The sequence below is a fragment of the Natator depressus genome, chromosome 5 (assembly GCF_965152275.1).
Source record: "Natator depressus isolate rNatDep1 chromosome 5, rNatDep2.hap1, whole genome shotgun sequence".
NCBI lineage: Eukaryota > Metazoa > Chordata > Testudines > Cheloniidae > Natator > Natator depressus.
The window spans coordinates 66,656,503-66,679,565 of NC_134238.1; the positions used below are offsets into that span (position 1 = coordinate 66,656,503).

Sequence of the window (23,063 nt, forward strand, 5' to 3'; positions counted from 1 at the left end):
AACATTTTCTTTTAAGTTCATATAATGTAAGCATTTCAAAAACAGCACTCAATGAATAAGTGCAAAGAAACTGCAAAGCAGGGCAGTACAAGCACAGGACCACACTGAGCTGGACTTTCATACCCAGATGCACACACAATGAGTGGCTTCAATGGGGTGTCAAGAGTAAGCATGGAAAGCGGATTTTGCAGACTCATGGGTAACCTCCAACATGCCAGCATCTATTAAACTGTACAGACAATGGCAGCAAGCCTATTGTAGGGAGATTTGTCTCACATCCGAGAAGCTCAGGGGCGAATGCATGGGAAAAACTCAGTGATGCCAAACCAGAAACAGATCTGCCCATTCACTGTTCCAAATTAAAAGAACGAGGGAGAGGGGGAGTGTAGGGGGATGGGAGTAAAGTGAGGAGTTGTAAAGTAAAACTGGTGAGCACAAATCTGAGTGGATGGATGAAGGGGAAAAATTAAATTATTTTCTGATTTTCTGAAACTGAAAGAACAATTGCTCTCATGAGGCAACAGATAAAGTTCAGTTTCTAGGAAAAATCAACAGGTACAAATACAATCCCTTTCCTTCCACAAATATACAGGAAAGGAAATAATCCACGTTTGACTCTCCCAAGTCTGTTGCTTGTTGTTTTGGAATCAAGTCCATGCACATGTCACACATGATACTGGCAAGATCCCTTCTGGGGGAAAAAAACTATCCATGAAGGGAGGGGAAGGAAAAGACAGAAGGAAAACAGAAAACAACAAAGGATAAAGAAAACAAAGGAATAGAAGAATTGTTCAATCCCCAAAGCCTTTTAGAAACCAACATGTTAAAAAACCCCAAAACAAAACAAAAAACCAACACAAAAAACCACACGCTGTAACATCAGACCTTTAAACACTGAGGACAAAACATTGATCATCAAAAGTCATGTTGTTCCAGGTCTTGACATTGTGAAGTCTTGAGATCAGGTGAACAGTTTTCACAGATGAGTCCTGTATGATGCAGTGTCATGGCCCCTTATAACTCAGTTCTCAGCCATGATTACACTTGATGCTTCAAAGCTCTGTCTTATAATCAATGCATGTTTTTAATATCCTGAAAGTCTATTGTTCTCACTTACAAAAGACATAAGAATCAAATTAATACTTTATTATCAAACACTATATACAACAGAGGTTGCTAAATACAGAATTTAAAGAACATACCTTTTTTTTTAAGTTTTACTTGTCTTTCCTTTGCCATTCAAGAAAGTACAGTACAAAACAATATTCTAAACTAACACGAAATGTTACCTTGTCTATTAAAGGATACATAGTATCCACTAAACAGACTGATCCTTATTTCCCTGCTTCACGTTGCAAAGCCCTTGGCAACCAGGAGTGCAGGTCACAGGGGTGAACTATCTGGGCTGAGAGATGTCTGTTGCAGAATTAGTTAGTCCCTCAGACTTCACAGGGTGGGTGCGTGTGTGTGTGGGGGGGGGGGGGGGAAGAGCTGCTTACACTTGCACCAACATCCTTCAAAGCTTCCAGAGTCTTGTAACTCTGCACAACAAAAACGAAAGATTCAATGGTTTGCAGCACTTGCTTACTTGATATGACTGGGATTGCCTGATGCCATCAAGTATCCAAGCTGATGTCTGGTAAGCTTGCAATTCACAGTTATATTATTCTATGTAGTGTAGTAGTCTGTCCGTTAGCTGTGATAGTCTTGCTATTATTAATTTAGTTAGCGCTGACAATGTGATAAAATAAAGGATTGAATTTCACTGTGGAAAACACTAGTGAAAAAAAAGTTTTCTGTTGATAAGTGTGGCTTTTGAGCATAGGCATAATTTGGAGATGGGGGGCCTTTCTCCGCCTCCGCCCCCGGCCAAACTGCAAGCCTGGGCAGGCATGGAATTCCCCCCCTGACATGCAATCCTATTGTCCTGACTGGAGCTGTCCCTCCCCAATACAGAAGTTAAACTACATCTACGGTTGTGAGAGTCCATTGTCATTGATAGAGAAATGATAGAACACAATGAAATTCACTTCTGAAATAAAATCAGCACTATTAATATAAGTATGACTAAGTGCAGCCAATGTGAATCTTTTAAAATATGTTTACCTAGCAATATTATCTTTTTGCTGTCTATTATAAGGTGTGTTTTCATCCTTAAGCCCACCTCCCCCAAAGTTCTGTAATTCTTAGTTGAAGGAAACATTAGCATGTGCACCAACTATACATGCTGGAGAAAGAGAAATGTATTGACTATTTCGTAATGAAATGGTGATTTTCTTCAGTGTCTAGACTGTGGTTTTTGATTTTGTGTGTTCAATATTAGTAGAAATTTCCTTGATTCTATCTCAAGGGCAGCTTCTGCATCAATATCCATACTGTATAGTATCAGGCAATCCCACAATTTAGTTTAACATGTGTACAATTTCCTTTTCTCTTTTTTGGATCATGGACTGTTCAAAATTCTAGGAAGCAGCTCTTTTTAATTTAATTTAATTTAATTTATAATCATTTTCACAAAATGAAGCCCATTAACAACCCCTATTAATTTTTAACTAATACATAAAATCCCTTGTTTTGTTGGAACGTGTTCCATTTTTTTCCACATTCAACATAATCATAATCATCAGTTTTTGTTTGAAAGGCTTTGTTTTGATATTGGCCTGACATATTTCCCTGACTATATTTCAGATTTCAAAGATCATGGCAGCCTCGCCAATAGAAACCCCAAGGCTTGCATTTCCTGGTGAATGATTTCTCAAGTCCTTTCTTGGCCATGCTCAGATTCCTTAAACAGGGTCACCCCCCAATTTCATCAAACAAAACAGTTCCCATATTCCTAATTGCATCAAGGGTTACCACTTTTCTCACGTTTAAATAGGACAAGCATATATACTCACTCTCAGCATAAAGTATATCTAAATAATGTATTTTCTATTCTAGTGGATTTTTAAAAAAATATTTTGTTAAAGTCTTTGGGAGCCCATCTGGTTTATCTCCTGCTGATAAACATATTTCCTCTACTGTTCAAACTGTGTTGGAAAGGGAGAAGATATAAAATCAACACTTCAATTTGTATTCCTTACTTTCAAACACTTTTCCTTACCCCCCGCCACCCCCAAACAATGCCGATTGGCTGTCCTGGCTTCTTCTGGCTTTTTTTATTCCCATGATGGTGGAACTTGCAGGGGAGACAAAGAAGTGAGCTGTAGCTCACGAAAGCTTATGCTCAAATAAATTTGTTAGTCTCTAAGGTGCCACAAGTACTCCTTTTCTTTTTTCAAGAACACACTGGATATCCTGTGTCCCAAAAAATGTTTCCTCTGGCCACTGAAGTCCTCTCCTTAGAGCATATTGTCACCCAGAGCTGCATAAAAAGCTACCAGCTACTAAGTCAGCCCTGGGGAAGGTCACTTTATTCACAAAAAAATGTCTCTTTGCATTTCAAGAAAAAAAAGTTGTAGCACCATGGTGATTTGTTTTGAAAGAAAATAATCTGGTGTGCACTACCCACTTAAATGAAAATAACAGAGGCACTCGTACCCCCAGTGAAGTTTCCTAAATCTGACCTTGCTTGCTGTGTGCCAACATTCCTAAATATTAATATTTTTTTTTTCTAAAGAGAGCTTCTATTATGGAGCACAGGTTTTTACTGTCAATGATGTTTCAAGACAGTCTTATAAGAAACTGTGTCTCTTCCTTTTAAAAGCCTGTTCATTTAGAAACTCCTAGAGGAAATAGTGTTATATCTGTTCTTAATATTTCCCCTCCAGTCCTGACATGGTGACATGATGCCTTGCAGGATCATCTTACAGTACTGAATGAGAAGGCATAAATATTGTATTGGAGAGTAAAACCCTGGTGGGCTTCCACTCAGGTTCCTTATCCTTCACTGACTGCATCTGCCACTACTCTTCCGTATCCAAATACAGATGATACAGTGAGCTAGCAGAAGTGACTTCTTAAAGGAGAATGAAGAGGAAAATAAGAATCTCTAGTATCACTGTTATAATTTGGCATTTTCATTTTGAGTCCTTTGATTTTTGGAGGGGTCAAGGAAAGTCATGGGGAAGGTTGGGAACTGAAACTAGTTATTCCCCTCAAATTCTTGCTCATAGTTCAGGCTGAAAAGAAAACAAACAAACAAACAAACAAACAACCCCTCCCGCCCTCCCCCCAAAATTTGACATCTGCAAAACTAATATAAAGTCCCTTTCCTGGGAGGAGCAGTTAGGTGGATCTTTGATGTTCCAAGACCCTGATGTTTTCTGTGAGAAGGTTACTGGAATATACTGTGCTATAATGTCAAAAGCATCGCCAGGAGGAACAATAGGGTTGCCAAAAGCCGGCTGGATATCCTCGGTGTCTGTGCTGCATTCTCACCGCGGGATGGCTCGGCTGACTCATGTACGGTATCATCTGTTCAAACAGAAAGCACACATTCCGATGAGGTTTTGCATCCTTAATAAGGTCTCTTTCAGCAGTCTGCAAGTAGATTTCAGTATCCTCTGTGAAGTAGGGCAGTGAACCTTGTGCTAGCAAATTGACTTCCACGAGCGTGTAATAACTCATTATGTAAGAAACTTGGGGTCAAATCTTGTGTTCCTTACTCATTCCTTTTTCTGGCAAGACTCCTACTCAAGGCAATGGGAGCAAAAATGAGGGCCTTGGTGGTTTTGCCAGGGTAAGGAATGCAGTGTTTCCCTAAAATAAAACAGTATGGTGCACATTTACAGAAGGTCTGACTAGATCGGGGTGGGCAAACTATGGCCCACAGGCTGGATCTGGCATGCAGTTCCCAGAAGCAGTGGAGGGGCCCCCCTCTGGCTCCTCCATGTAGGGGAAGCCAGGGAGCTCTGCTCTGCACGCTGCCGCCGCAGGTCCCATTGGCTGGGAACTGCAGCCAATGGGAACTGCAGGGGCGGTGCCAGAGGCCTGGCCACACCTCCATGTAGGAGCTGGAGAAGGACATGCTGCTGATTCCGGGAGCTGCTTGAGGTAAGCACTGCCTGGAGCCTGCACCCCTGAACCTCTCCCCACACCCCAACCCCCTGCCCCAGCCCGATCCCCCTCCTGCCCTCCAAACCCCTCAATCCCAGCCCAAAGCACCCTCCAGCACCCCAAACCCCTCATCCCCAGCCCCATCAGAGAGCCTGCACCCCTTCTTGCACCCCAACCCCCTGCCGCAGCCCTGATTTCCCTCCCGCCCTCTGAACCCCTCGGTTCCAGCCTAGAGCCCCCTCCCACACCCTGAACTCCTCATTTTTGGCCCCACCCCGGAGCCCGCACCCCAAACCAGAGCCCCACCCCCTCCCACACCTAAACCCCCATTTTTTGAGCCTTCATGGCCTGCCATACAATTTCTATTCCCAGATGTGGCCCTCGGACCTAAAAGTTTGCCCACCCCTGGACCAGATGATCACAATGGTTTCCCCTGGTCTTAGAATCTGTGAAAACTTGGGTATCTAACTTTAGCCACCTAAATCCATATTTAGACAGCTAAATAAGAGTGCCTGATTTTCAAAGATGCTTCAATGGGAGTTGCAGGTGCTTAGCACATTTGAAGATCAGATCCCTTACTTAGCTACCTAAGTATAGATTTAGGAGTCTACCTTTAGGCTCCTAAGTTTGGAATGTTGGCCTAAGAGTCCACTCCATGTGCAAAACTTCCAGTACAGTTAACTGGAGTTTGGGGTGCACAAGGAATGTATTTTTTTCCCCAGAAGTATGAATGTAAGAAAAAATGCTAACAGGTTACAATCACTGTTCTGAAAGAGAAAACATGCAAACCTTGATAACTCTTAGTAAATAGTTATTTGCTATCTATTGTATATAGCAGATTACTCATATACTCTGCTAAATCTAAAGCTAATGTAAATCTGCCAGCATCACTGGAAAAAATAGTTGCAAAGTACATGTATGTTAGTAGTAGAACATGATGGGCAGAACATTTTTTCTCTCTTTATAAGCTTTTAAATTTCTGACACAATTTCTTATTAACACAATAAGACATTTTAAAGAAACTGTACACAGATCACATTAAACTATATTTGATATACCTGTAGTTGTGGATGATTTTACCATTTCCATTATACAACTATGTATCTCAGAGTTTAAGTTATCGAACTTAGATATTTTAATTTTCATCTCTCCTAAGCTGGGGATAAAAGCATCAGTCTTGGATGTGAATTTTCTTCCAAATAAATGGATTAAATCAGACACACCTTTTTAAAACAACAAAGTGGTCTAAAAAAATGTACTGTTAACTTGAGACGTTTCTTCTGATCCACCCTAACTAAAAAAAAAGAACAGGAGGACTTGTGGCACCTTAGAGATTAACAAATTTATTTGAGCATAAGCTTTCATGAGCTACAGCTCACTTCATCGGATGCTTATGCTCAAATAAATTTGTTAGTCTCTAAGGTGCCACAAGTACTCCTGTTCTTTTTGCGAATACAGACTAACACGGCTGCTACTCTGAAACCTAACTAAAAAAATTTCACAGAAAACTTCACAGCCACTTACAACTTAGTGTAATAAACAACTGCTGCATTTCATGCAAGATGTGTCCACATTTCCATGGTGAGTCAAGTAATTGCTACGTATACAAATTACATTGCCAGGATTGTATACGATGTGAGCTGCACAACTCTCCTTAATGATGGGGGAAGTAGTGCTAAAAATGCCACACTGTTTTGAAAATGTACCCCTTACTGTTAGTTTAAAAGCAGTTTTTAAGAAACCCCTATATTTGCACTGTAATGGCACCCAACATGCAAGTGCACAGAATGTTAAAAGATAAAGGAAGTACGATTTTGGGTCCATAGGCTCTTCATACCCAATCTGAAATCACTGGAATCTGTATAGTAACTTTGACTAGCAATCTATCAAAGGTTTGACTCCAGGACAAATTGCCAATGGAACAGTCTCAAGTTTATCATGACATGTTTTCAGTGTTGTTTCAAGGTATAACTATGAAAAGCATGCATGCAGAGTAACTGAAATTCAAATATAAATATTTTATTATATTATTTATGTTACATGATAATGGGACAAACACAGTCTTTCAGAGTAATGACTTCAGGACTGGACTGAACGACCTACAGTTTATACATGGGAAAAGCTCCCACTGACTTAAATGGGTTCTGAATCAGGCCCACAGTATCTTTCTATCCAGCATCTTTCATTTCAAAACACCTTACAGATTACACTATGTAACTGCAACAGATAATTAAAGAACTTCACTAGTTCCAGTGATAACAGAACTGGGTCAGAAGGGCATATGGCCCAAACGCAATGCACAATTTTTACTTATGATTTACACACTTATGTGTTTCATGCTGTTACTTTATGAATGGAAGATTTCTTAAAAGAGCCTTTCATTGAGAAAATACTCTGAAAAGTTTCTGTATAAGAATAGCATCTTCCTAATCATCAGATCTGCTCTCAGTGTCTATTCAGAGTCCCTATCTGCTCAGTTCAGAGGAAAAGTTTACTTACTACTGTCAAACCAAAACTCCTGGGGGAATGAAACTGATTCTCTTCTATCTCATGTATCATCAATGAAATTGCAAACTAAGTTCCATTTCCTGGGCCGCCTATAATACCCTGTACAACCCTCACTGTCATGAAATTCTGGCCTCAATCACACACAGGCCTGCCTTGGTGTAAATAAAGGCAGAATTTGTGAGTGGTGATTATACAAATGGCAGCTTGAGTTACAGATCCCATGGTGAATGCAGCACTGGCAATTTGGTTAAAACAAAACCCAAATCCTTTTTACCTGTAAATGAACAAATCTGGTTTGGAAATCACGGAGACCTAATAGATGAAGGACCCTATGATGCCATTTTTATAAAGCCACTTTTCAAAGTAGAACTGCTTTTTTCATGTAAGATTAAGGGGTACTTCTTCAAAGCAGCATCTGGGCTTTTTGGCAAGATGATCCCAAGGTCTCTTTGCACTTGTACAGTAGAGCACACTTTTTATCCGTGGCTCCCATATTGCTTTATAAATATTATTATTAATTGCATTTGTGCAGTTAAAACCGTGCACAATCTTAAATACTTAGGGGAAAGAGGTTGGATTATTTAACAAAAAAGGAAAGTTAAACTAGGAGACTAGGACCTCACTAGTAAAAACTAGAATGTCACTACCATCGTAGAAGGTAGAAATGAAAATAGACCACACTTTAGTACAACCATCTCAAATATGAATTTTCTAGATACCATCACTTTAAATTATACCCTGGGGGTCTAATTCTGGCCTGAAATGCACAGTCTCAATTTCATTTGAGGGAAGAATTTATTTTAACTTTGCCTTTTTGAATTTGATACATTTTATGGCTTCTGAAGTTTTTATGTGGTTTTATGGCTACAAACCCAAATTCTGAAATTAAGAAGTGACTTTTCACTTGTTGGTTTCCCGCCATTTCCCGATTATGAACAAACACTGTTTGAAACCAGGAAGGTCATCACATAAGTGCCCAATTTTTACAAGAATGATTTCTATATAGAATGATTGGCAATTGTACAACGTGCCCCTGACCTGCCCCAAGCCTCGTGTCCTTTGTTGACAGAATATGGTGGCAGACAACGTGAGAGGACGCAAAACAGACAAATGCATTCCAAGGACAGGTAAATTAGTACACAGTGCAAATAGCATGCCACAAGATCCACTGTCTTACATCCTAACAATAAAGAAGCGCGTCAGCAAACTGTCAGCTCCAGCAATGGTTAATTGTCAACTGGGGATTAGCTCAAATAATGTTGTGAATATGCAATGCTCGGGGGGGGGGGGGGGAGAGTTTTTTGGTAACTGATGTGTTCTAAATATAAACTTCTTATTAAGCCCAACTTTCATCCTCATGGCACCACTCCACTTCCTCTCTGTCTGCAGGATGCCCACCATGTGGTTTAGTCTCCCCATTGCCTGACGTCTTTTAATGATTTGCTTCTGTTACTGTGTTAAGTAGGCGCTACGGAGTCAATGGGAGCTGCAGGTGCTCAGCACTTTAGAAAATTTGACCCTCTAGCTTTACTGAAAGCACTTCTTTGTTATTGGTCTCACCCAGACTAAAGTCTTTGCTGCAAACCATTAACAAAGGGTGTATGTATTAATTAGCCAGTATTCACTACATTTCATATCAGGAGAAAACACATAGGGCTTCTCGATTCTTAGGTTAATGAACAATTAGGGAGATATTGCCCTTATGGCCTCCTCTAGGAGTATGCTAAAATAATAAAACTACTACATTTATTGTGACAAAAATACATTGCTTGGAGTCAGCATGCATTTAGATGCTCATTTGTTTTGAGAATCTAGTCGGTTCCCAAAATCAATACATTTTAGAGAGCCCTGAATATCCTCTTGAGTAAAAAATAATGAAAGACAGTGTATGTCCACAGGCATGTCATACAGACTAGTGAATTTCTTAAAGTCTTATTTATTTTGCTGCCTAATAACCTAGTTCAGCTGAAAGTATCAGCAAACATATTCCATTACAAAACAGAGCAAGGAAAAAATAATTTGTTGCTTCATATCAAAGGGAAGTTCCTCTTTCAAGTAACCTAGAAAAAGAGAGGTTCTTCTAGTGTGCTCCCTGAATTTGCATTAAAAATTGTGTCTGTGTAATTTTTTGGTATAGTGTGTTTAATTACCCATTTTCAATTAGCAGTGCATTACTATGTGTGCATGTTTCTATACAATACACATCTAGGCCCTGATTCTCCAGAACCTTACACACATGCTTAATTTTAATCATGTGTAGTCCCATTGAAGTCAGTGGGGTTAATCATTTTCTTAAAGGTAAGCATGTGTCTAAATCTGTGCATGGTCTGAACCATATATAAACACACACACACACACTTTCATGGCTGACATTAATTTGACTTGTTGCTGACTGTGCACTTGGGTGGCGGGGGCGGGGGGAAGGGAAGGGCAAAGGAAATATTTGGTGATATAAGCATTCTCTCTGTTTTTAAGGCTACAACACTTGGATACAAAGAGAGGCCACAAGATTTTAGAATATATTTGCTCTCATATTTGGATCAGAAGATGACATGATTACAATTCTCTTGTAAAAACTAGATGGGAAAATTTATAACACCACTTTGCCTAACTAAGTGTACAAATGAATTATTTAGGAAAACACTAACTTTTATCAGTTACATGCCTTTGTCATGCATTAGTATTAAATAAGCAGTACCCAATTCCTTTTAAATGTGCATACAAACCACATGAAACCAGAGTATTTACAGTTCAGACATTTGCTATCTTTCTAAAACTCTGGACCCATTTAGAAGATAGAGTGGTTTGTCAACATGCTTGGGGTGTGAGATGGAACAGAAAGTGGCTTCTGGACACGTCACTGGAGATTTTAAATTTGGGCACTGCATTTTATTAACCCATATGCCACAAAAAAGCAACATTTTGTCTCCCATGCATTACACAAGGATACTGGAGGAATGAGGTATACCATAAGCAATATTAGCACTGCTAGAAATGAGCCAAAGCAGAGCAATTATACCATGCAAAGCATGCAGAGAGAAAGAGAAGGAAAAAAGTACTGAAGCACCAGAGGGATAGACGCATTTGTTAAAAGAGATTCTCTAAGCATACTAACCTGCTGGTTCTAATGAATTTTCTACTTTGTCGTTAACATCGAAAACACGATCATGAACACCTATAGTTTTCATACAGCTGTCTATAACAAAAATAGAGATAACAGCCAAATATGTTAGTGAGACACCCTTAAACTCCCAACTTTCCTTTTTTTTCCTATCTTTTCTCTCTATTTTTTTATATATATCTATATATATATATATTTATATTTTAAAGTCTCTGGCACTTGTCCAAATGCCAGTATAGTCGTCCATTTGTACAACAATTTAAGAAACAACAAGTTAGCAACTGCTAGGTAATAAAACAAAAAGCTTTATGAAGGATGATAAGAAAATATGGGGAAAACTGAAACACAAATGTTGCTATACAGAACAAATACCACACAAGATTTAACAGTAAAAAAACCAAAAAGGTTTATTGCTGTTTACCAGACCACACAATAAAGCATGCGCTATAAAGCCACCCTCTAAAGCTTGATCTAAAGAACTTACTTGCTGGCCGCACAAAGACTTTAAGCTTTAGACAGGACCTCCTTCCATTATCTGGGATTGCAGAAGCTGTAAAAGAAGAGAAAGAGAGAAAAATACAATTATTCTTTATCTTAAAGGCAAATATTCCAGATCTTCTGAAGGGAATATACATATTCCAGGCTCTGCCATACAAAGAAAGGAACAAAAAAGTCAAGTACCCAGGTTCCCTGGCTACGCAAGTGCATGAAGAGAATTGCAGGCCAGACTACATTCAACAAACACCTGTCAGGAATGGTCTAGTTATTATTTAGTCCTGCCTTGAGTGGAGGGGACCAGACTAGATGACTTACTGAGGTCCCTTCCAGTCCTACACTTCTCTGAGTCTATGTCCCTATTTAAAAAATGGGAGAAACAAAGCACAGGATATTCTTGAAAGTTTCAATCTCCCCCTCTCTCCCTTCCCAACCCTTGTTCTCAACAGCCTATTTAACATTAATTTGTATTCCAGGTGCTTACCTTGGAAAATGACACACTACAGTATTTTCCCCACACTCACAATGAAATGGATTCTCCTGAGTTCACCAAAGGAAAAGCTAGTCTTGATATTGGTAGGTTTTAGAATTAGTGCCACAAAATGGGGACCAGACCACCACAAAATGAAATGGTAGGGGATGACTTTAAAAGAATAATCAGAAGAAAATTAACATAACCTGACTTTACTAAGGTAACATAGTGCTTATGTTCCTAAAACTTGTTTGCCAGTGATACAGAGGATCTACTCAAAACTTCACCCCGCATCCTATACAACTAAACTAAAATAGCCACCTCCTACTTGCCATTCAAATTATGTCATTATAGAGGTAATACCTGAAGAGAAAAATATGAAATTAATAACAGGGCCATAATACTAAATTTCATACTGTGCAAAAGATAATTTGGGGAAGACAGTGGTTAGTATCTACTTGTTTCCCCATGACAAATGCAGCTCTACACAGTTCTGTCAGTTAAGGGACTAGTCTGTCCTTAAAATGCATGGTGACTACTGTAAATTAAACATCCACAAGAGGAGAATATAGATCTCTCGAGGTAAATTTTCTACTAGCTTCAAATGATCTTTGGCACCTGCATAAATGTTTGCAACTACAAAATTGTAAGCACACCTGTATCTGTGCATGTAAACTGAGAGTCAAGTCACCTGCATTCAGTCCCCACGCAGACAGCACATTCTTTATGTGCAAACACTTTTGGGCACTTTTTTGTGGCCACAAATATCAGAGATTGTAGCTGAAAGCACAGCCCATAGTGTTGCAAATAATTTTTATTTCAATACACAGAATCCACAGTGATTTAAAGAGCTATGTATTGGCTCATAGCAAGTGGTTCTGTGTTCCAGAAAATGACAACAATTGGGAGCTGTCTTGGTTTACAAGAAGATTTTTTGGGAAAAAAGTGATTCTGTCTCTTGCTCCTGTCTCATCTGTTTTTATTAACTGTGTCCTCCTCTGTGTAACAGATAACTAAAATGATTTACCCACGCAGACACAAACTCACACACTCTCTGTAAGGTAACAGTGTACTTGAAGTACTCTGAACTAACTTAAAACAAACTCTCCTCACTCCTAGATTCCTTGCTTCCTGGGCTGGCATCAGTGCGAAGAAACAGCAAATTCACCATGCAAACAAGAGAAAGAAATGAAGCAGAACTGGTGCTCTGATTCTGTGCCTGTTGGCAAGTGCAGGAGAGATTGTCTCCTCTTAATCACAAGACAAAAATATAGAGAAATGATGCTTTCCCTCTCTTGTGCACAATGACAAGTCGTTAAGAAGTGCTAACAGCTGGCTTTGCTGTAGGCTCTCACTAAATCAAACTCAGAAAAACTCCCCCTGCTGACATTTACAGTAACTGGTGTGTTATTTTTAGGGCACAATATTTGCACTCTGTGGTTACATCCAGGAAATTATGTCCTTCCTATGGCCCCATGACTGTATACATGCAAGTACTGAATACTTTGCTTAGACTACACACATAGTCATGGATTATTCATAGAAAAAACGCTATATCTATTCCTGCATTACTAATATAGATGTGGTGATACCATTGTACATATAACCATTTCCACTGCTAGCCTAAGCAAAGACCAACACATACTTGATTCACCACTTACGTTCTATCTTGTGTAGAAAATGATTTTAGAAATGATTCAGCAAGGTACATATACTTATTCAAAGGCAGAATGTAGCCCGTACATTTTAAGTCTGGAAACTGTTATTCAGTTTCATAAATGAGATTGCATGGACTTGCATGCATAACTGTTATTTATTAGAGCGGTTTGCTAACTGTGATGAAAGCAGTCCTGTGATAAATAGGATTAATATTTCATCTGGGAAAATAGAAAAGTGATGCTTTGAATACACCTTCAATGTTGACTATACCCTGCACTGCCACAGCTAGAAGCAAAAACCTACAGACACAATTAATATTTGATGGTCTGCGTCTTTGGAAGAAAAAAAGGGGTATCCTACCTTTCCCTCCTTCCTCAGAAAAGCCTCACAAATGGTAACATGGGTGTGGTAAACAATTTTCTACTCCACCAGCTGATTGATATTTCCATGATAAAAATACGACTACAATGTAACAGCGATATTAAATTCCTCCTCCTAGGAACAGATGCACACTTTGATGATAGACATGAGGTAAGAGCTTCCCCCTCTCCCCTCCAAGGAGGTCATTTATTTTGTATGTTTACAGTAAAACAAATGCATAATACTCCTCATTCCCCATAATGTTTTATTACCTCAGGAGGAAAAAAATTCAATTGAGTTATTGCCCTGCTCTTACATCTGCGTGAACTACCAAGAATAAGGTGATTAAGGGACACACTGTAATCTCTCTGGACTTCCTGAGAAATTAAGAATTGCCTGCCAAACTGGGCTACTGCAATCAGTTTTTATTTCTTCCCTTCCTTCTCTCTTTTCATCTTAAAGAAAACAAAAAAAGAAACTCCCAAAACCCAACGACCAGTTAGTGTACACTTTAGATCCAGATGTATTACTCACAGGATGGACTTAAGGTGGCTCCTATCATCTGTCCTCTTTACACATACTGCAGCGGGCGAGCTAGTGTCACTGCATCTTCCAAGACCTGTTTCCTTCTTCTTACTGTGAAATAGTTTGCCCACTCATCTCATGAAACTCAGATACTGAAAATCTTTGGGATTATCTTAATCCTTTCATTAGGACACAGAAGTCTGGGCTGAGATGGTAACACATGACTGGCTGCCTCTGGATCCTCTCTTTCTGAATGGTGAATATTAGGCACATCACAGATGTTGTCTTGATTAGGAAACACTATCAGAGTTTTTAGGTTGAGTTTAGTTAACACTTGCTAGCTAAATCTGACCTAAACTTAGCCTGTTTCCCAATGCAAATGCATGGTACCATCCTGAAGTTCAATTTAGCTAGTTGAGTTGTTGCATAGGCTCCCATCCTGCTGTTTAAAAGTAGCTTTATCGAGAGTTTTTAGCTTCACATAACCTTCAGTCCTTGGGGTGATTTAGAAGTAGGCATTGCGAATCACAGCTACACAGAAACTCTGCCAACGTGACCAAAGTCTGCCGCAGAAGAGGAGAAGATGTACAACACATACTGCTGAGATTAAAGTCTAACTACGCTCTTTATTTATGAAGAAAACTGCTAATCAGATTTTACGATAACTTTCATGGGCAAGGGAGGAGGAATAGTATTTCAGCTAGGACCCCAATGAAGTTAAAATCTGAGAATGCCTCAATACACCCAAGAAGTTAACAATCCCTGAGCTCCAGGTGAGAAGCTCTAGGCACCGGGGATCAGGATTAACCAAAAAACCCTGTTGCACCAGGATTACTGGAATCATAGAATATCAGGTTTGGAAGGGACCTCAGGAGGTCATCTAGTCCAACCCCCTGCTGGAAAGATCTATTGTTTGACTTCCACATCTAACTGAGGAGAACAGGAAAGCCATAGTCATCAAAGTGCTACTGGAATGACACTGCCTTGTCTTTGTATATTTTCCTGGCCATTTTTCCTTTCCAAGGGAAGGTGGAAAAACTTCAAGGAGACTCTTGCGCTTACTTGTGGATGATTGTGAAATAAGCAGAATCTCTGAACTCTGCAAAAGGAGAGAGTGAACTAGCCCCCTTGTAGGAGAAAACTATTCAATTGGCATCTGTAGCATATTTTCAGGATAAGATGCCATTTGCCTGTTGCTAGCATCTATTGAAATTAGACATGCTGCTACAAAAAAAGTCTCTTGTCTGGACAGTACCTGGGAAAATACCATTCTCTTTGGTTGCAGAGAACCAAGTTCATCTCTCAGGCCTTGCTATAGGTCTTTTCTATTTGTACTCTGTACTATCAGAGATGTACAAATAGAGGCCAGTCCCAAGAGCAAGAAGCCTCTGATACGAATGGAATCTGTCCTCAGCAATGCCTCCCATTCCACATGGCAAAATTCCTGGGGGGGAGAGGGAAATGAAGAAAACTGTATTGCACAAGGAAAAGAATCCTTTGGAAAAGGATCTCTGACAAAGAGCAGAAATTGTATCTTCTCCTCTCCATGTATGTGAGAAAATGGGGAGAGTTTGGTCACTTGAGTAAATGTCAGCAAGAAGAGTTCTGATTGAAAAAATAAAATAAAAAGGAGGATCTCTGCCTTGTTACCAGCTCTTGTGATTTTATTGCAACTCACACAATATTTGGTGTTTTTCTCTCAAGAGGCTGCATGATCATCTCAGTTTTCACTGAAAAAAAACCAATGGTTTACCTGTCATGGTTGCAGAGAAAAGCTTGAAAATGAGAAGCAAGTGTATCCTAAAGGCCCCAAAGTCAGAAGACACAAAAAAGGAGCCAATAGGTTAGTTCATTTGTTTTCTTAATTTCTGGATTTCTAAAATAATCTCATGATTTTGGGGGGCCTGACTCTTGATTTTGAATGCTTGAGGCTGACAATACTCACTTTACCTCCTTTCAGCTACATTAGACAGAAATATCCATGGCAATAGATCCAACATGGGACATGAAATTACAGCCCAGAATGACAGAATGGGTGGGAAAACCTCTCTTGTGTGTATCATTTTGGCTGCCATTTTTTATGGCTTATAAGTACAATTAAGTGAATGAGAAAAGATTCCACACTCTCAGCAACTAGAATCAAGCCACAATATACAGCACACATTTTCTGTTTGCTAGCCATACCTTCTTTTTCGCCCCCAAAACAGTGAAATGTTAGTCTGTTAGTTCCTTTGGCAATGACGGAAATCATTGTCTCCAAAGAGAACAGTTAAAACTACCTATGTGTGTGTGTGTGTATATATATATACGCATATGTAAATACACATGTACGTACACCTCCCCATCCTTTGTGTTCATACTGCCTTAAATAGAAAAAAACAACAACTTCCATTCCCCAACTGAAAAATTCAATCAGATCATATTACACAATGGATACAATTTAGTGGATACAATCAGATAACAGATATAATACGACAGTTTAAATCCTAGTTGGCCAAGGTAATCTTATCAGAGTTACTTTAGATCTGCAGTAAAGTCACAGAACGACAACAAATAGGAACAGGCACCAAAACATTTCTTCTAATAGATTTGTGGTCGAATCAGCGCATTAAGCTCCCCAAATCCCCTATGTGAGTTGCAGCAAGTCAGAGAATGGTCTTAATTAAAAGCAAAGGGAAAAGTTTTAAGAAAACAGGACTCGAAACTTTAAAAATAACTCACAGTTACTGCCATAAGCTAAATGTATAGCACGAGCTAGGGCTACACTAACTTCTTTCTTCAGACAAGTAGCAGCACTTTAGCTCCTACCTATTTGAGTTTCTAATTGAGCTGTACACTATTTACGACCATTTAAAAGTTTCTCTACAATTCTACCATCCAAAAGTTTCTACTGACATTCATGTGTAATCAACAGTATCTACTGCTTCCCTCACAGTTCAACACTGGAGGTCTAATTATAACATTGCAACTTTTAGAAAAATGCAAGTCAGGGAACACCCTGATGTCAAAAAAATTCGTGACTGCAGTTTAAATCTGTATTTTGCATTACAAATTCATTTAATATTCAATGCACAATCCACCATGGGCCCTATTAGCCAGGCAGAGCAAAAGGACACTGAAACTGTTCAGTACACAAGTGGAGTCTCATATTTCAGTCACCTTCTTTTCAGAACAGGAGGGCAGTGACACAGAAGTATTCCTTATTTAAATAGAACGACACTCCACCAACACGTCTTCACAGCCATGTCTTCACATACCATGCTGAGGAGGTACTAGGAACTACAAGATCTCTTACTACTCTGTAAGCTTCTATTACAAATCCACTTAGAATATTCCTTGAAGGTAGATAATTATAAGCTGCTGTCTAGGAAACACTCCCAGAGACAAGTCTATTTGTTCTCACTACATTTTAAAAAAACTGTTATTTCATCTCTTTCCCCCTGTATCTGACCACTTGTGTTTTGCTAATATGGTCCACCTGGACTATCCTGTTGCAGTGCGAACTTCTGTTTACTGTAGTTCAGTTTAGAATTCCACAGTCCAGTTCATGACAGACATCAAAAGAATAACTGCATATATGTGAAGTAAACCACAGAAACTGAACAGTGAGTCTGACCCATGAATACCTAACAGAAATATCAGATCAACCGAGTGGTCTCTCCTTGCTGAAACACAGAAATCTAAACCTTAAAATGTCTTGTAATTTTAAATAGAAAAGCTGTCCAAAAGGCAGATGTAGCCACCCAGACATCACTAAGCCCAGTCAAAAGGGTTGTTATGAGCATCTTTTGTAATCACCTTTAAAAGTACCAAGAGAGGAGAACATGCAGCAATTATGCAGAACATGTATCAGAGGGGTAGCCGTGTTAGTCTGTATCCACAAAAACAACAAGGAGTCTGGTGCACCTTAAAGACTAACAAATTTATTTGGGCATAAGCTTTCATGGGTAAAAAACCCACTTATTCAGATGCATGGAGTGAAAATTACAGATGTAGGCATTATTATACTGACACATGAAGAGAAGGGAGTTACCTTACAAAACATGCAGAACACGGTAAATATGAAACTCAAGTTTAGGCAATCTTTCTGCTCTCTTAGTATTGTAACTTATAGATAATCTTTGGGGGAAAAGTATGTATAGCTATGATTTTCCTTGAGACCTTTCAGGCACAATGCCACTCCCATTAGTCAAAAAATAACCCGCAAATCTTAATTCCCACAGCTAGAAGCATTTAGTTTCCAATACCCTGTATCACTCCGAGAGCTTTGGCAAGTTTTATTTTTTAAGAATAGTCATCTGCTTTCTCCTTTGTAAAGAAATGAGTATGTGTGGGAGCATTAAAAATGCAGTTTTCCATTATGTTTGCCACAGGCTATATTTCTCAATTTGTGCAAGTCTAAAGAAAAGATAGCCTATTAGTTGTCAGCAGAGCTGAGCCTTTCCCCTGTAGGTTTTCATGTGATTTACAATACAACACAAATATATGGAAATTAGCCAGGTAAATGCAGAATTAGACATTAATATTTCTCTCACAATGCACATTGAAAAAAGTTTCAAATTTGCATAAACGGTACTACTGAAATAGTCTGCTGGAATTTAATAAATCAGTAAAACACCACTTTATGTGTGTGTGCGTGTAGAGTGGGGGCTATGTTGTAAAAAAGAAGTGAGAGTTTTATAAATTTATTAACTAAAATAAGAGACTTCTTAAAAGAATTTACAGATTTTTCTTTTCAGGATAAAATTTATAATCTATAAGAAAAAATAGCTGTGTTCTCTTCCTACGGAAATCTTAGCCTCTACCAATTTGAGTTGAGTCCTTTAAAAATATTTATGCAGATATGCTCTTTGACTCCATTTTCAATGCAAAAGTGAAATACCAAGTTCTGCGGTGGTCATATAAATATGATTGCTCTGCTCATGGAAACTTAAAGTTTTGTCCATTCATTGCTTGCTCTTTCTTGGTACCTGATTTATCAAGCATGCATCCTGAGTAAACTGCTTTGCTACGTAGCCAAACATGGTGACTAAACTTTCTAGCACATTTGATCTCACTTAGCCTACCGTATCTCCACATTAATCGTCGGTAGGATCAGGTCACACACAAAAAGTATAGTCAAAAGAAAAGGAGTACTTGTGGCACCTTAGAGACTAACAAATTTATTTGAGCATAAGCTTTTGTGAGCTACAGCTCACTTTATCAGATGCATTGAAGTGAGCTGTAGCTCACGAAAGCTTATGCTCAAATAAATTGGTTAGTCTCTAAGGTGCCACAAGTACTCCTTTTCTTTTTGCGAATACAGACTAACACAGCTGCTACTCTGAAAAAAGTATAGTGCAAGCTGAGGACTTTGATGTCTCAAAGCATCAGACAGGAAGATTCCATTTGCTTTAACATTGCTGGGGGAAGTCAAAAACCATGTCATGATGCCTTTGTGTCTTAGAAGGACCAGTGAGAAGGAAAAAAAAAGATAAAAGAACCTCTCATATAGCCTATAGACTGGTATGAGACAAGGTACTGTGGGTACTAACTATTGTTTTCGGTCAGGGGATGGGTTCTTTTAATATAAAATATCAGAGGGTACCAAATCTAAACAGTGGATCAGATTCTCCATTGCTTCACACCCTGGGTAGCCATTTATACCTGTGCAAAGTGCAAAATGGAACTAAAAGCATAATTCTCCACTCACTTACATGGGTGGTAGCAATTTGCACTCACTTTTCACAAATATAAGTGACTACACACAGTACAAAGCAATGGAGAGACAGGCTCATTAAACTACATGTGCATAATGGCACAGTGGATCTAAAATGCTACTATTTGGATTTTTATACCCAGTTTCCACTCACTTTGCATTGGTGTAAGACAGTGAATTATCAGGCTGTACATTATAAATAGCTATTTCCCCCTTATGAGCTAAAAATAGTCTAGTAAATGGAAATGGCTTGCCAGACATATGCAAGAATGAACTGTATTTCAGAGAGAGTTCTTGGAAGAAAGTAAAGGCATTTACTGTTTGTGCATTAGCACTTACTGGTGAACCAACTGTCCTATTTCCACTGCTTGGTCAGCAAGGATATAATTTATCTTGCAGACTCTAATCCACTGTAGCCTACAGATCTGGTTGAAAACTGAATGGATTGAAATTAGATTTCATATAAAAAGTCACAATCAAACTATCTATAGTGAGGGATGTAAACTGGGGCTTTCCACTGTAATTAGACCATTAGTCCAATATTTCCTCTATTAGGAATTTAGTGTGGTCTAGTCCTAGATTTCACTCAAGATGGCCTCTTATCTGCTCTACGGGGTGATTTAATACCAAGGCTTCTCTGTTGTTAGATAACTGCCCTGCCAGTGCACTTCAGTCAGAGTTGTTTTTTTGTTTTATTTTATTGCGGGACAACTTAAAAGCACCCAATAGCCCAATCCTTCAAGTTGCAGAGCACCTCCTGATGTCAGTGGGAGCTGAGGGCTCTCAGAAGGCACTCAGCACCAAACAGGATCGGGTTTTATTGCAACCTCCCCACTTCCTGCCCCAAGACACAGAGTTCACTTGAGTAGGGAAGATGCGAAATCATCCCAATGCACCGTAGTCTGTTGCCTTCAGACCTTCTTCAAGAGAACAATAAATGGCAAACACATATCTATGAAAATAACCCTATTTGAACGGTTTTCCCAGACCCAACCTTGCTACAACAGCCCCGTTCAGCTGTGCTTTGCAAAGTCTTCTTCACAAAAGAAAGAGCTCTCTTATCTGTTTGCAGACTGTGGTGAGGTCTTATTGCAGAGGATGGATGCTAGTCACTAGTGTGTTCTCACTGCTTTACTTTGCCAGAGAAGCACATGCTAACCTGAACTTACCAGTGCATCTATCCTGTCTGGACAGTACTTCTCCTCATTAAAAATAAAACCCAGTTAAAATTTAGACATACCACATTCTGGACAGCTGTACATAGGCTCCTGTAAAAGATACCAAGGCCTGGTATAGAAGATGAAGGGGTCATATGGATGTTTCTATAAGAAATATACACAGGCAATTCACACAAACATCAGGTTCCCCCAGCATAAACAGACACAAGCTACATTGTGTGTCACAAAACAAGGACACTTTTTTGTGGCACACTTTTTTATTGCATGATACCAGCATTAGTGTTAACTAGAATGAAATGAAAGCCACACATCTCATTACTGTTTCTGACAGTATTAACAGAAAAAAAAGTTATTTTACATTTCAACTGTTTTACAGTAAATTGCTAATAAAACAAGTTAATACTTTCAAACAGCACTTAGAGAAAATACATCCCCTTTCTCCTTTTCATAAGCACTTTCATATGTTGCTTTTCCCTTGGTATCACTGGAAATAACTTGTTTTTTCTACAAGCAGGCTATCCATTTGGCTAATTTCCATCTCTAAGAACTAGGCATAAATACATTCTTTGAAGAGACGGTATAGTCTTGTTAGTAATCACCATCTCTTTTGATCTTTGCAGATGTATATTCACCAGCATGGAATGTGTGGATACTGTATCATATTATTGTACCTCATATACATTAATGGACTTCACATTACCCACGTCTAGCATTAGCAATACTGACACTATAATTCAGCTGAGACGGGCATGTTCATGGCTCATAACTAGCTTTGAAATATTTCAGAAAAAATTTCTAGCATACTATGCCATGCTTCTAAATTTTGCTCGTTTATAAAAATAAACATACATTTTGTATTGTACCAAGTGTGTGATAAGTGCTTTGATTCTGCATAAAGATACAGTATTATTTCTATTGATGCATGCAACCAGATGAGTGTTGTTAGCTACAAAACCCAGCATTGAATTCTCTATCTAGGGGAGAAAAGAACCAGAGGCAGGGACAGAGGATCCTGCAGGGGGAAGCCATAGGAAAAAGGGAAACTCAGGAGAAAACTTAGGCTGAGGTTTGTATTCGGTTGTTACTTAAGAATAAAGGCAGACCCTGGGAATTGGGTGAGTTTTGAACTCTAATGTGTGTGTGCAAATGCACTGTGCTGAGAGAATACCATTGCTCACAAAGCATTGGTAAATGATTTCCATAAGTGAAAGTCTAAGAGTAGTTCAGTATATTTTATCCAAAATAATGCTTTTTTGCATAAAGATTACTTCACCACCCTCACACAAGATTTTCCAAGGGTTTGCAGGATCAAGCCCTAAAATTAAGTTGAAATACAAAAGATAAACATATACCTGTCTAAAATCATGTGATAGATTCTCTCTTATCCCCAATCTCTATCTCTGAAAATAAGAGACAGAGACTGTCTGCTTGTTCTGTGTTTGTACAGCACCTAGTACAATGGGGTTGTGGTCCATGACTGGTGCTCCTATGTTCTACTGCCATATAAATAATCAATTAATTAAATCAATAATACTCTTCAGCAGCCAAATTCCCAGTTTGCTATTCACTCCTGGGGAGGGCCAGCTGAGCCTTTAATCTAAATTTAATCAGTATTCAGCCCTTCATTCTATTCGCCAGATGAGCCAGGGACTTTGCTTCCATTCCACATCAAGGATTCTCCCCCACTCCCAACTCCTTTAGCCAACTTGTCTTCCCTTCCTTGAAAACTATCCATCTAAATACGCATCTAAGGGCTAGTCTATACTGGCAATGTTAAACTCTGCTGTGGCAGCATGGTGGGAGAGAGCTTTCCCAACGCTCTAAAAAACCCCACCTCGATGAGAGGCATAGCTCCCAGTGCTGGGAGTGCAGCTCCCAGTGCTCATGCACGGTCTACACTGGTGCTGTACAGTGCTGAAACTTGCTGTGCTCAGGGGGGTGTTTTTTCACACCCCTGAGCGAGAAAGTTGCAGCGGTGTAAAGTGCCAGTGTAGACAAGCCCTAACTCCTAACTAATTCCTTTGAAATTCAGCAAGTGTAACATTCTTT

At 39.1% G+C, this 23,063-nt stretch overlaps 1 protein-coding gene across 2 annotated transcripts in view; it reads right to left on the bottom strand.

Annotated features, from left to right (window-relative positions):
- Window positions 1–4,204: 4,204 nt before the first annotated feature.
- EFNA5 (ephrin A5) overlaps window positions 4,205–23,063 on the bottom strand; it is a 265,947-nt gene continuing 247,088 nt past the window's right edge. Inside the window, exons 3-5 of one of the 2 annotated variants that reach the window (XM_074952922.1) lie at window positions 11,112–11,177; window positions 10,622–10,702; window positions 4,206–4,416 (exon numbers count right to left, since the gene is read on the bottom strand). In XM_074952922.1, the coding sequence (XP_074809023.1) occupies window positions 4,295–4,416; window positions 10,622–10,702; window positions 11,112–11,177 (269 nt within the window). In that variant the 3' untranslated portion in view covers window positions 4,206–4,294. Of the gene's footprint in view, window positions 4,417–10,621; window positions 10,703–11,111; window positions 11,178–23,063 lie in introns of both variants that reach the window. The other variant, XM_074952923.1, reaches the window with a different exon arrangement.